Raw genomic sequence first — 15,024 nt, 5'->3', positions numbered from 1 at the left:
CAGTATAGGACTGACCCTTTACAGTGAACTACCTAGACAGTATAGGACTGACCCTTTACAGTGAACAACCTAGACAGTATAGGACTGACCCTTTACAGTGAACTACCTAGACAGCATAGGACTGACCCTTTACAGTGAACTACCTAGATAGTATAGGACTGACCCTAACCCTTTACAGTGAACTACCTAGATAGTATAGGACTGACCCTTTACAGTGAACTACCTAGATAGTATAGGACTGACCCTTTACAGTGAACTACTGAGACGTTACATTGAACTGCCTAGATAGTATAGGACTGACCCTTTACAGTGAACTACCTAGATAGTATAGGACTGACCCTTTACAGTGAACTACCTAGATAGTATAGGACTGACCCTTTACAGTGAACTACTGAGACGTTACATTGAACTACCTAGATAGTATAGGACTGACCCTTTACAGTGAACTACCTAGATAGTATAGGACTGACCCTTTACAGTGAACTACCTAGATAGTATAGGACTGACCCTTTACAGTGAACTACTGAGACGTTACATTGAACTACCTAGATAGTATAGGACTGACCCTTTACAGTGAACTACCTAGATAGTATAGGACTGACCCTTTACAGTGAACTACCTAGATAGTATAGGACTGACCCTAACCCTTTACAGTGAACTACCTAGACAGTATAGGACTGACCCTTTACAGTGAACTACCTAGACAGTATAGGACTGACCCTTTACAGTGAACTACCTAGATAGTATAGGACTGACCCTTTACAGTGAACTACCTAGATAGTATAGGACTGACCCTTTACAGTGAACTACTGAGACGTTACATTGAACTACCTAGATAGTATAGGACTGACCCTAACCCTTTACAGTGAACTACCTAGACAGTATAGGACTGACCCTTTACAGTGAACTACCTAGATAGTATAGGACTGACCCTTTACAGTGAACTACTGAGACGTTACATTGAACTACCTAGATAGTATAGGACTGACCCTAACCCTTTACAGTGAACTACTGAGACAGTATAGGACTGACCCTAACCCTTTACAGTGAACTACCTAGACAGTATAGGACTGACCCTTTACATTGAACTACCTAGATAGTATAGGACTGACCCTAACCCTTTACAGTGAACTACCTAGACAGTATAGGACTGACCCTTTACATTGAATTACCTAGACAGTATAGGACTGACCCTAACCCTTTACAGTGAACTACCTAGACAGTATAGGACTGACCCTTTACAGTGAACTATGTAGACAGTATAGGACTGACCCTAACCCTTTACAGTGAACTACCTAGATAGTATAGGACTGACCCTTTACAGTGAACTACTGAGACGTTACATTGAACTACCTAGACAGTATAGGACTGACCCTTTACAGTGAACTACCTAGATAGTATAGGACTGACCCTTTACAGTGAACTACCTAGACAGTATAGGACTGACCCTAACCCTTTACAGTGAACTACCTAGACAGTATAGGACTGACCCTAACCCTTTACAGTGAACTACCTAGACAGTATAGGACTGACCCTAACCCTTTACAGTGAACTACCTAGACAGTATAGGACTGACCCTAACCCTTTACAGTGAACTACCTAGATAGTATAGGACTGACCCTAACCCTTTACAGTGAACTACCTAGACAGTATAGGACTGACCCTTTACAGTGAACCACCTAGACAGTATAGGACTGACCCTTTACATTGAACTACCTAGACAGCATAGGACTGACCCTTTACAGTGAACTACCTAGATAGTATAGGACTGACCCTTTACAGTGAACTACCTAGATAGTATAGGACTGACCCTTTACAGTGAACTACTGAGACGTTACATTGAACTACCTAGATAGTATAGGACTGACCCTAACCCTTTACAGTGAACTACCTAGACAGTATAGGACTGACCCTTTACAGTGAACTACCTAGACAGCATTGGACTGACCCTTTACAGTGAACTACCTAGACAGTATAGGACTGACCCTTTACAGTGAACTACCTAGACAGTATAGGACTGACCCTTTACAGTGAACAACCTAGACAGTATAGGACTGACCCTTTACAGTGAACCACCTAGACAGTATAGGACTGACCCTTTACATTGAACTACCTAGACAGCATAGGACTGACCCTTTACAGTGAACTACCTAGACAGTATAGGACTGACCCTTTACAGTGAACTACCTAGATAGTATAGGACTGACCCTTTACAGTGAACTACCTAGATAGTATAGGACTGACCCTTTACAGTGAACTACCTAGATAGTATAGGACTGACCCTTTACAGTGAACTACTGAGACGTTACATTGAACTACCTAGATAGTATAGGACTGACCCTAACCCTTTACAGTGAACTACCTAGACAGTATAGGACTGACCCTTTACAGTGAACTACCTAGACAGTATAGGACTGACCCTTTACAGTGAACTACCTAGATAGTATAGGACTGACCCTTTACAGTGAACTACCTAGATAGTATAGGACTGACCCTTTACAGTGAACTACTGAGACGTTACATTGAACTACCTAGATAGTATAGGACTGACCCTAACCCTTTACAGTGAACTACCTAGACAGTATAGGACTGACCCTTTACAGTGAACTACCTAGATAGTATAGGACTGACCCTTTACAGTGAACTACTGAGACGTTACATTGAACTACCTAGATAGTATAGGACTGACCCTAACCCTTTACAGTGAACTACCTAGACAGTATAGGACTGACCCTTTACAGTGAACTATGTAGACAGTATAGGACTGACCCTAACCCTTTACAGTGAACTACCTAGATAGTATAGGACTGACCCTTTACAGTGAACTACTGAGACGTTACATTGAACTACCTAGACAGTATAGGACTGACCCTAACCCTTTACAGTGAACTACCTAGATAGTATAGGACTGACCCTTTACAGTGAACTACCTAGACAGTATAGGACTGACCCTAACCCTTTACAGTGAACTACCTAGACAGTATAGGACTGACCCTAACCCTTTACAGTGAACTACCTAGACAGTATAGGACTGACCCTAACCCTTTACAGTGAACTACCTAGACAGTATAGGACTGACCCTAACCCTTTACAGTGAACTACCTAGATAGTATAGGACTGACCCTAACCCTTTACAGTGAACTACCTAGACAGTATAGGACTGACCCTTTACAGTGAACCACCTAGACAGTATAGGACTGACCCTTTACATTGAACTACCTAGACAGCATAGGACTGACCCTTTACAGTGAACTACCTAGATAGTATAGGACTGACCCTTTACAGTGAACTACCTAGATAGTATAGGACTGACCCTTTACAGTGAACTACTGAGACGTTACATTGAACTACCTAGATAGTATAGGACTGACCCTAACCCTTTACAGTGAACTACCTAGACAGTATAGGACTGACCCTTTACAGTGAACTACCTAGATAGTATAGGACTGACCCTTTACAGTGAACTACTGAGACGTTACATTGAACTACCTAGATAGTATAGGACTGACCCTAACCCTTTACAGTGAACTACCTAGACAGTATAGGACTGACCCTTTACAGTGAACTATGTAGACAGTATAGGACTGACCCTAACCCTTTACAGTGAACTACCTAGATAGTATAGGACTGACCCTTTACAGTGAACTACTGAGACGTTACATTGAACTACCTAGACAGTATAGGACTGACCCTAACCCTTTACAGTGAACTACCTAGATAGTATAGGACTGACCCTTTACAGTGAACTACCTAGACAGTATAGGACTGACCCTAACCCTTTACAGTGAACTACCTAGACAGTATAGGACTGACCCTAACCCTTTACAGTGAACTACCTAGACAGTATAGGACTGACCCTAACCCTTTACAGTGAACTACCTAGACAGTATAGGACTGACCCTAACCCTTTACAGTGAACTACCTAGATAGTATAGGACTGACCCTAACCCTTTACAGTGAACTACCTAGACAGTATAGGACTGACCCTTTACAGTGAACCACCTAGACAGTATAGGACTGACCCTTTACATTGAACTACCTAGACAGCATAGGACTGACCCTTTACAGTGAACTACCTAGATAGTATAGGACTGACCCTTTACAGTGAACTACCTAGATAGTATAGGACTGACCCTTTACAGTGAACTACTGAGACGTTACATTGAACTACCTAGATAGTATAGGACTGACCCTAACCCTTTACAGTGAACTACCTAGATAGTATAGGACTGACCCTAACCCTTTACAGTGAACTACCTAGACAGTATAGGACTGACCCTTTACAGTGAACTACCTAGACAGTATAGGACTGACCCTTTACAGTGAACTACCTAGACAGTATAGGACTGACCCTTTACAGTGAACAACCTAGACAGTATAGGACTGACCCTTTACATTGAATTACCTAGACAGTATAGGACTGACCCTTTACAGTGAACAACCTAGACAGTATAGGACTGACCCTTTACAGTGAACAACCTAGACAGTATAGGACTGACCCTTTACAGTGAACAACCTAGACAGTATAGGACTGACCCTTTACAGTGAACTACCTAGACAGTATAGGACTGACCCTTTACAGTGAACTACCTAGATAGTATAGGACTGACCCTTTACAGTGAACTACCTAGATAGTATAGGACTGACCCTTTACAGTGAACTACCTAGATAGTATAGGACTGACCCTTTACAGTGAACTACTGAGACGTTACATTGAACTACCTAGATAGTATAGGACTGACCCTAACCCTTTACAGTGAACTACCTAGACAGTATAGGACTGACCCTTTACAGTGAACTACCTAGATAGTATAGGACTGACCCTTTACAGTGAACTACTGAGACGTTACATTGAACTACCTAGATAGTATAGGACTGACCCTAACCCTTTACAGTGAACTACTGAGACAGTATAGGACTGACCCTAACCCTTTACAGTGAACTACCTAGACAGTATAGGACTGACCCTTTACATTGAACTACCTAGATAGTATAGGACTGACCCTAACCCTTTACAGTGAACTACCTAGACAGTATAGGACTGACCCTTTACATTGAATTACCTAGACAGTATAGGACTGACCCTAACCCTTTACAGTGAACTACCTAGACAGTATAGGACTGACCCTTTACAGTGAACTATGTAGACAGTATAGGACTGACCCTAACCCTTTACAGTGAACTACCTAGATAGTATAGGACTGACCCTTTACAGTGAACTACTGAGACGTTACATTGAACTACCTAGACAGTATAGGACTGACCCTTTACAGTGAACTACCTAGATAGTATAGGACTGACCCTTTACAGTGAACTACCTAGACAGTATAGGACTGACCCTAACCCTTTACAGTGAACTACCTAGACAGTATAGGACTGACCCTAACCCTTTACAGTGAACTACCTAGACAGTATAGGACTGACCCTAACCCTTTACAGTGAACTACCTAGACAGTATAGGACTGACCCTAACCCTTTACAGTGAACTACCTAGATAGTATAGGACTGACCCTAACCCTTTACAGTGAACTACCTAGACAGTATAGGACTGACCCTTTACAGTGAACCACCTAGACAGTATAGGACTGACCCTTTACATTGAACTACCTAGACAGCATAGGACTGACCCTTTACAGTGAACTACCTAGATAGTATAGGACTGACCCTTTACAGTGAACTACCTAGATAGTATAGGACTGACCCTTTACAGTGAACTACTGAGACGTTACATTGAACTACCTAGATAGTATAGGACTGACCCTAACCCTTTACAGTGAACTACCTAGACAGTATAGGACTGACCCTTTACAGTGAACTACCTAGACAGCATTGGACTGACCCTTTACAGTGAACTACCTAGACAGTATAGGACTGACCCTTTACAGTGAACTACCTAGACAGTATAGGACTGACCCTTTACAGTGAACAACCTAGACAGTATAGGACTGACCCTTTACAGTGAACCACCTAGACAGTATAGGACTGACCCTTTACATTGAACTACCTAGACAGCATAGGACTGACCCTTTACAGTGAACTACCTAGACAGTATAGGACTGACCCTTTACAGTGAACTACCTAGATAGTATAGGACTGACCCTTTACAGTGAACTACCTAGATAGTATAGGACTGACCCTTTACAGTGAACTACCTAGATAGTATAGGACTGACCCTTTACAGTGAACTACTGAGACGTTACATTGAACTACCTAGATAGTATAGGACTGACCCTAACCCTTTACAGTGAACTACCTAGACAGTATAGGACTGACCCTTTACAGTGAACTACCTAGACAGTATAGGACTGACCCTTTACAGTGAACTACCTAGATAGTATAGGACTGACCCTTTACAGTGAACTACCTAGATAGTATAGGACTGACCCTTTACAGTGAACTACTGAGACGTTACATTGAACTACCTAGATAGTATAGGACTGACCCTAACCCTTTACAGTGAACTACCTAGACAGTATAGGACTGACCCTTTACAGTGAACTACCTAGATAGTATAGGACTGACCCTTTACAGTGAACTACTGAGACGTTACATTGAACTACCTAGATAGTATAGGACTGACCCTAACCCTTTACAGTGAACTACCTAGACAGTATAGGACTGACCCTTTACAGTGAACTATGTAGACAGTATAGGACTGACCCTAACCCTTTACAGTGAACTACCTAGATAGTATAGGACTGACCCTTTACAGTGAACTACTGAGACGTTACATTGAACTACCTAGACAGTATAGGACTGACCCTAACCCTTTACAGTGAACTACCTAGATAGTATAGGACTGACCCTTTACAGTGAACTACCTAGACAGTATAGGACTGACCCTAACCCTTTACAGTGAACTACCTAGACAGTATAGGACTGACCCTAACCCTTTACAGTGAACTACCTAGACAGTATAGGACTGACCCTAACCCTTTACAGTGAACTACCTAGACAGTATAGGACTGACCCTAACCCTTTACAGTGAACTACCTAGATAGTATAGGACTGACCCTAACCCTTTACAGTGAACTACCTAGACAGTATAGGACTGACCCTTTACAGTGAACCACCTAGACAGTATAGGACTGACCCTTTACATTGAACTACCTAGACAGCATAGGACTGACCCTTTACAGTGAACTACCTAGATAGTATAGGACTGACCCTTTACAGTGAACTACCTAGATAGTATAGGACTGACCCTTTACAGTGAACTACTGAGACGTTACATTGAACTACCTAGATAGTATAGGACTGACCCTAACCCTTTACAGTGAACTACCTAGATAGTATAGGACTGACCCTAACCCTTTACAGTGAACTACCTAGACAGTATAGGACTGACCCTTTACAGTGAACTACCTAGACAGTATAGGACTGACCCTTTACAGTGAACTACCTAGACAGTATAGGACTGACCCTTTACAGTGAACAACCTAGACAGTATAGGACTGACCCTTTACATTGAATTACCTAGACAGTATAGGACTGACCCTTTACAGTGAACAACCTAGACAGTATAGGACTGACCCTTTACAGTGAACAACCTAGACAGTATAGGACTGACCCTTTACAGTGAACAACCTAGACAGTATAGGACTGACCCTTTACAGTGAACAACCTAGACAGTATAGGACTGACCCTTTACAGTGAACTACCTAGACAGTATAGGACTGACCCTTTACAGTGAACTACCTAGATAGTATAGGACTGACCCTTTACAGTGAACTACCTAGACAGTATAGGACTGACCCTTTACAGTGAACTACCTAGACAGCATTGGACTGACCCTTTACAGTGAACTACCTAGACAGTATAGGACTGACCCTTTACAGTGAACTACCTAGACAGTATAGGACTGACCCTTTACAGTGAACAACCTAGACAGTATAGGACTGACCCTTTACAGTGAACCACCTAGACAGTATAGGACTGACCCTTTACATTGAACTACCTAGACAGCATAGGACTGACCCTTTACAGTGAACTACCTAGACAGTATAGGACTGACCCTTTACAGTGAACTACCTAGACAGTATAGGACTGACCCTTTACAGTGAACTACCTAGACAGTATAGGACTGACCCTTTACAGTGAACTACCTAGATAGTATAGGACTGACCCTTTACAGTGAACTACCTAGATAGTATAGGACTGACCCTTTACAGTGAACTACTGAGACGTTACATTGAACTACCTAGATAGTATAGGACTGACCCTAACCCTTTACAGTGAACTACCTAGATAGTATAGGACTGACCCTAACCCTTTACAGTGAACTACCTAGACAGTATAGGACTGACCCTTTACAGTGAACTACCTAGACAGTATAGGACTGACCCTTTACAGTGAACTACCTAGACAGTATAGGACTGACCCTTTACAGTGAACAACCTAGACAGTATAGGACTGACCCTTTACATTGAATTACCTAGACAGTATAGGACTGACCCTTTACAGTGAACAACCTAGACAGTATAGGACTGACCCTTTACAGTGAACAACCTAGACAGTATAGGACTGACCCTTTACAGTGAACAACCTAGACAGTATAGGACTGACCCTTTACAGTGAACAACCTAGACAGTATAGGACTGACCCTTTACAGTGAACTACCTAGACAGTATAGGACTGACCCTTTACAGTGAACTACCTAGACAGCATTGGACTGACCCTGTACAGTGAACTACCTAGACAGTATAGGACTGACCCTTTACAGTGAACTACCTAGACAGTATAGGACTGACCCTTTACAGTGAACAACCTAGACAGTATAGGACTGACCCTTTACAGTGAACCACCTAGACAGTATAGGACTGACCCTTTACATTGAACTACCTAGACAGCATAGGACTGACCCTTTACAGTGAACTACCTAGACAGTATAGGACTGACCCTTTACAGTGAACTACCTAGACAGTATAGGACTGACCCTTTACAGTGAACAACCTAGACAGTATAGGACTGACCCTTTACAGTGAACTACCTAGACAGTATAGGACTGACCCTTTACAGTGAACAACCTAGACAGTATAGGACTGACCCTTTACAGTGAACAACCTAGACAGTATAGGACTGACCCTTTACATTGAACTACCTAGACAGTATAGGACTGACCCTTTACAGTGAACTACCTAGACAGTATAGGACTGACCCTTTACAGTGAACAACCTAGACAGTATAGGACTGACCCTTTACATTGAATTACCTAGACAGTATAGGACTGACCCTTTACAGTGAACAACCTAGACAGTATAGGACTGACCCTTTACAGTGAACAACCTAGACAGTATAGGACTGACCCTTTACAGTGAACAACCTAGACAGTATAGGACTGACCCTTTACAGTGAACAACCTAGACAGTATAGGACTGACCCTTTACAGTGAACTACCTAGACAGTATAGGACTGACCCTTTACAGTGAACTACCTAGATAGTATAGGACTGACCCTTTACAGTGAACTACCTAGACAGTATAGGACTGACCCTTTACAGTGAACTACCTAGACAGCATTGGACTGACCCTTTACAGTGAACTACCTAGACAGTATAGGACTGACCCTTTACAGTGAACTACCTAGACAGTATAGGACTGACCCTTTACAGTGAACAACCTAGACAGTATAGGACTGACCCTTTACAGTGAACCACCTAGACAGTATAGGACTGACCCTTTACATTGAACTACCTAGACAGCATAGGACTGACCCTTTACAGTGAACTACCTAGACAGTATAGGACTGACCCTTTACAGTGAACTACCTAGACAGTATAGGACTGACCCTTTACAGTGAACTACCTAGACAGTATAGGACTGACCCTTTACAGTGAACTACCTAGATAGTATAGGACTGACCCTTTACAGTGAACTACCTAGATAGTATAGGACTGACCCTTTACAGTGAACTACTGAGACGTTACATTGAACTACCTAGATAGTATAGGACTGACCCTAACCCTTTACAGTGAACTACCTAGATAGTATAGGACTGACCCTAACCCTTTACAGTGAACTACCTAGACAGTATAGGACTGACCCTTTACAGTGAACTACCTAGACAGTATAGGACTGACCCTTTACAGTGAACTACCTAGACAGTATAGGACTGACCCTTTACAGTGAACAACCTAGACAGTATAGGACTGACCCTTTACATTGAATTACCTAGACAGTATAGGACTGACCCTTTACAGTGAACAACCTAGACAGTATAGGACTGACCCTTTACAGTGAACAACCTAGACAGTATAGGACTGACCCTTTACAGTGAACAACCTAGACAGTATAGGACTGACCCTTTACAGTGAACAACCTAGACAGTATAGGACTGACCCTTTACAGTGAACTACCTAGACAGTATAGGACTGACCCTTTACAGTGAACTACCTAGACAGCATTGGACTGACCCTGTACAGTGAACTACCTAGACAGTATAGGACTGACCCTTTACAGTGAACTACCTAGACAGTATAGGACTGACCCTTTACAGTGAACAACCTAGACAGTATAGGACTGACCCTTTACAGTGAACCACCTAGACAGTATAGGACTGACCCTTTACATTGAACTACCTAGACAGCATAGGACTGACCCTTTACAGTGAACTACCTAGACAGTATAGGACTGACCCTTTACAGTGAACTACCTAGACAGTATAGGACTGACCCTTTACAGTGAACAACCTAGACAGTATAGGACTGACCCTTTACAGTGAACTACCTAGACAGTATAGGACTGACCCTTTACAGTGAACAACCTAGACAGTATAGGACTGACCCTTTACAGTGAACAACCTAGACAGTATAGGACTGACCCTTTACATTGAACTACCTAGACAGTATAGGACTGACCCTTTACAGTGAACAACCTAGACAGTATAGGACTGAGACTTTACATTGAACTACCTAGACAGTATAGGACTGACCCTTTACATTGAACTACCTAGACAGTATAGGACTGACCTTTCACATTGAATTACCTAGACAGTATAGGACTGACCCTAACCCTTTACAGTGAACTACCTAGACAGTATAGGACTGACCCTTTACAGTGAACAACCTAGACAGTATAGGACTGAGACTTTACATTGAACTACCTAGACAGTATAGGACTGACCTTTCACATTGAATTACCTAGACAGTATAGGACTGACCCTAACCCTTTACAGTGAACTACCTAGACAGTATAGGACTGACCCTTTACAGTGAACAACCTAGACAGTATAGGACTGACCCTTTACAGTGAACAACCTAGACAGTATAGGACTGAGACTTTACATTGAACTACCTAGACAGTATAGGACTGACCCTTTACATTGAACTACCTAGACAGTATAGGACTGACCCTAACCCTTTACATTGATCTACCTAGACAGTATAGGACTGACCCTAACCCTTTACAGTGAACTACATAGACAGCATAGGACTTACCCTTCACAGTGAACTACCTAGACAGTATAGGACTGACCCTTTACATTGAACTACCTAGACAGTATAGGACTGACCCTTTACAGTGAACTACCTAGACAGTATAGGACTGACCCTTTACATTGAACTACCTAGACAGTATAGGACTGACCCTTTACAGTGAACAACCTAGACAGTATAGGACTGACCCTTTACATTGAACTACCTAGACAGCATAGGACTGACCCTTTACAGTGAACTACCTAGACAGCATAGGACTGAGACTTTACATTGAACTACCTAGGCAGTATAGGACTGACCCTTCACAGTAAACTACCTAGACAGTATAGGACTGACCCTTTACATTGAACTACCTAGACAGCATAGGACTGACCCTTTACAGTGAACTACCTAGATAGTATAGGACTGACCCTTTACAATGAACTACCTAGACAGTATAGGACTGACCCTTTACATTGAACTACCTAGACAGTATAGGACTGACCCTAACCCTTTACAGTGAACTACCTAGACAGTATAGGACTGACCCTTTACAGTGAACTACCTAGACAGTATAGGACTGACCCTTTACAGTGAACTACCTAGACAGTATAGGACTGACCCTAACCCTTTACATTGAACTACCTAGACAGTATAGGACTGACCCTTCACAGTGAACTACCTAGACAGTATAGGACTGACCCTTTACACTGAACTACCTAGACAGTATAGGACTGACCCTAACCCTTTACATTGAACTACCTAGATAGTATAGGACTGACCCTTTACAGTGAACTACCTAGAGAGTATAGGACTGACTCTAACCCTTTACATTGAACTACCTAGACAGTATAGGACTGACCCTTTACATTGAACTACCTAGACAGCATTGGACTGACCCTTTACAGTGAACTACCTAGACAGTATAGGACTGACCCTTTACAGTGAACTACCTAGACAGTATAGGACTGACCCTTTACAGTGAACTACCTAGACAGTATAGGACTGACCCTTTACAGTGAACTACCTAGACAGTATAGGACTGACCCTTTACATTGAATTACCTAGACAGTATAGGACTGACCCTAACCCTTTACAGTGAACTACCTAGACAGTATAGGACTGACCCTTTACAGTGAACAACCTAGACAGTATAGGACTGACCCTAACCCTTTACAGTGAACTACCTAGACAGTATAGGACTGACCCTTTACATTGAATTACCTAGACAGTATAGGACTGACCCTAACCCTTTACAGTGAACTACCTAGACAGTATAGGACTGACCCTTTACAGTGAACTATGTAGACAGTATAGGACTGACCCTTTACATTTAATTACCTAGACAGTATAGGACTGACCCTAACCATTTACATTGAACTAAGGAATGAGCAAAAAACAGGACTGCTGAACAGAAGAGCATGGGGACAGTATAGTTGCAACCTGATAGGCCCCAGACAGTTAGTGACAAATGAGAAGGTTGTGTGAGTGGAGCGTCACAGACCAGATAGGTTAAATTACCCTGCTGTCCTGCTAGGGTGTTAGTGTGAAGCCCTAGGACTGGGTAGGGAACTTAGTTAGCAACCTAGTAGGGAAGTTCTATTCCATCTGTTTCCATGGAGGAAAAGAGTGTGATTAAGTTCAGCCACTGTCAGAAGGACATCTTCTGTTTCTTCATTCCAGAGAAATGTCCAGAGTGTGGAGTGAGCTTCAGCAGTGGCAGGCTGGAGGAGGCTCCTATCCGTATCCCCAACCCTTTTTCTAACGGACACAAGACCCCATGCTGCTTCCTGGTCGCACCTGCTGAGGAAAACAACCTCAGGTAACCATTGACTACTGTGTTGGTGTAAAAGGCAACAAGCTGTTCTTAGCTGATGTTCTGTTTGCCACACATTGAATGAACACAAACTCAATGCACGGACAGCTGTTACACACATCATAGATTGATTGAATGTAGATTGCTATGTTTAGGGAGTTTGATGGCGGCTCAGACCTACACACTGGGATCACAGACACTAATGGTAGGTTCCGTTTTTTCACCCATACTGTAACGGTACATGCTACAACTTCCCTTCACAATTTACTCAATGGAAAGTTAACATTACTGACATCAAAATGTCATTAGGACTAAAACTGGATAAGCCTAATACTGACAGTCAATGTGTTTGTTCTATAGGAGTGGTGTTCAACTACACTAAGCCAGGGGTCCGGCAGGACCAGCGAGGCTGGGAGATGTGTATCAGTATTCCCCTGATCCAACCAGACATGTTTAACCTTCTCAACCAGTGGGACCAATACCTCAACAAGTTCTCAGACGCCGAGATGTGGGACCCAGCATACAAAAGGTGCACCTTAGTATTGAACTTTAAGATCCTATTACTGTATTACTGACAGAGGAACAGTTGTTAAAGTCTCTATTACTGTATTACTGACAGAGGAACAGTTGTTAAAGTCTATATTACTGTATTACTGACAGAGGAACAGTTGTTAAAGTCTATATTACTGACAGAGGAACAGTTGTTAAAGTCTCTATTACTGTATTACTGACAGAGGAACAGTTGTTAAAGTCTCTATTACTTTATTACTGACAGAGGAACAGTTGTTAAAGTCTATATTACTGTATTACTGACAGAGGAACAGTTGTTAAAGTCTCTATTACTGTATTACTGACAGAGGAACAGTTGTTAAAGTCTCTATTACTGTATTACTGACAGAGGAACAGTTGTTAAAGTCTCTATTACTGTATTACTGACAGAGGAACAGTTGTTAAAGTCTATATTACTGTATTACTGACAGAGGAACAGTTGTTAAAGTCTCTATTACTGTATTACTGACAGAGGAACAGTTGTTAAAGTCTCTATTACTGTATTGCTGACAGAGGAACAGTTGGTTTAGCATTGAGATTGAGGTAAAGGTAGTGTAATAAACATGTTTATCTTCTGGTCTTGTAGGTTTAATAAGGAGACGCACAACTGCTACAACTACACTCTGATGTTTTTAAACCGTGTGCTAGCAACACAGGGGAAAGGCTCTCTGACCAAAGACCAGTTCACTCAGAGCTTTGTCCTGCCCAAGATCAAGAGAGCCTGTAAATACACCACAATGTGCAGGGAGATATCACAGAACTACTTCTATATAGCGGACAGTCCTGTTAGAGTGATGGAGGAAGAAAGAGGAGGAGAGAAGGCTTGACTGTTTGATACAAGAAGACAGAGACTGAGGCAGCCACAGTGCTACACAGAACATGAGTTAAAATGACCATCATCCCAGAAACCCTGGATCCATAGATGATGCAATCTCTATTGCACTCCACACTGCCCTTTCCCACATGGACAAAAGGAATGCTCTCCATTATCTCCATGCTAATCACTAAGCTAAAAACCCTGTGACTGAACACCTCCCTCTGCAACTGGATCCTGGACTTCCTGATGGGCCGCCCCCCAGGTGGTGAGGATAGGCAACAACACATCCACCACACTGACCCTCAACCGAGGCCCCTCAGAGTTACAGTTCATATAAGGAGATCAGTCAATTGAAATTCATTACACCCTAACCTATGGTTATCACAACTGGGAATACAGATATGTACAGTAGAAGTCGGAAGTTTACATTCA

At 42.4% G+C, this 15,024-nt stretch overlaps 1 protein-coding gene across 1 annotated transcript; it reads left to right on the top strand.

Annotated features, from left to right (window-relative positions):
- Positions 1-12,932: 12,932 nt before the first annotated feature.
- LOC110529068 (MKRN2 opposite strand protein) lies at positions 12,933-14,824 on the top strand. Its single transcript, XM_021611210.2, has 4 exons — positions 12,933-13,232; positions 13,382-13,431; positions 13,587-13,755; positions 14,362-14,824. Exons 1-4 carry the CDS (start codon positions 13,027-13,029, stop codon positions 14,600-14,602), a joined length of 666 nt encoding a protein of 221 aa, XP_021466885.1. The 5' UTR covers positions 12,933-13,026; the 3' UTR covers positions 14,603-14,824.
- Positions 14,825-15,024: the final 200 nt, after the last annotated feature.

Source organism: Oncorhynchus mykiss, chromosome 7 (assembly GCF_013265735.2).
Source record: "Oncorhynchus mykiss isolate Arlee chromosome 7, USDA_OmykA_1.1, whole genome shotgun sequence".
Lineage (NCBI taxonomy): Eukaryota > Metazoa > Chordata > Actinopteri > Salmoniformes > Salmonidae > Oncorhynchus > Oncorhynchus mykiss.
Note: the sequence above shows the minus strand (reverse complement) of the source record. Positions and strands in the feature narration are given on the sequence as shown.

Bases quoted from the DNA above. Each gene is read 5' to 3' on its own strand.
- LOC110529068 (XM_021611210.2), top strand. From the start codon at position 13,027: ATGGAGGAAAAGAGTGTGATTAAGTTCAGCCACTGTCAGAAGGACATC. The intron at 13,432-13,586 runs GTAGGTTCCGTT...TTTGTTCTATAG, and splicing joins TGGGATCACAGACACTAATG to GAGTGGTGTTCAACTACACT. The intron at 13,756-14,361 runs GTGCACCTTAGT...CTGGTCTTGTAG, and splicing joins TGGGACCCAGCATACAAAAG to GTTTAATAAGGAGACGCACA.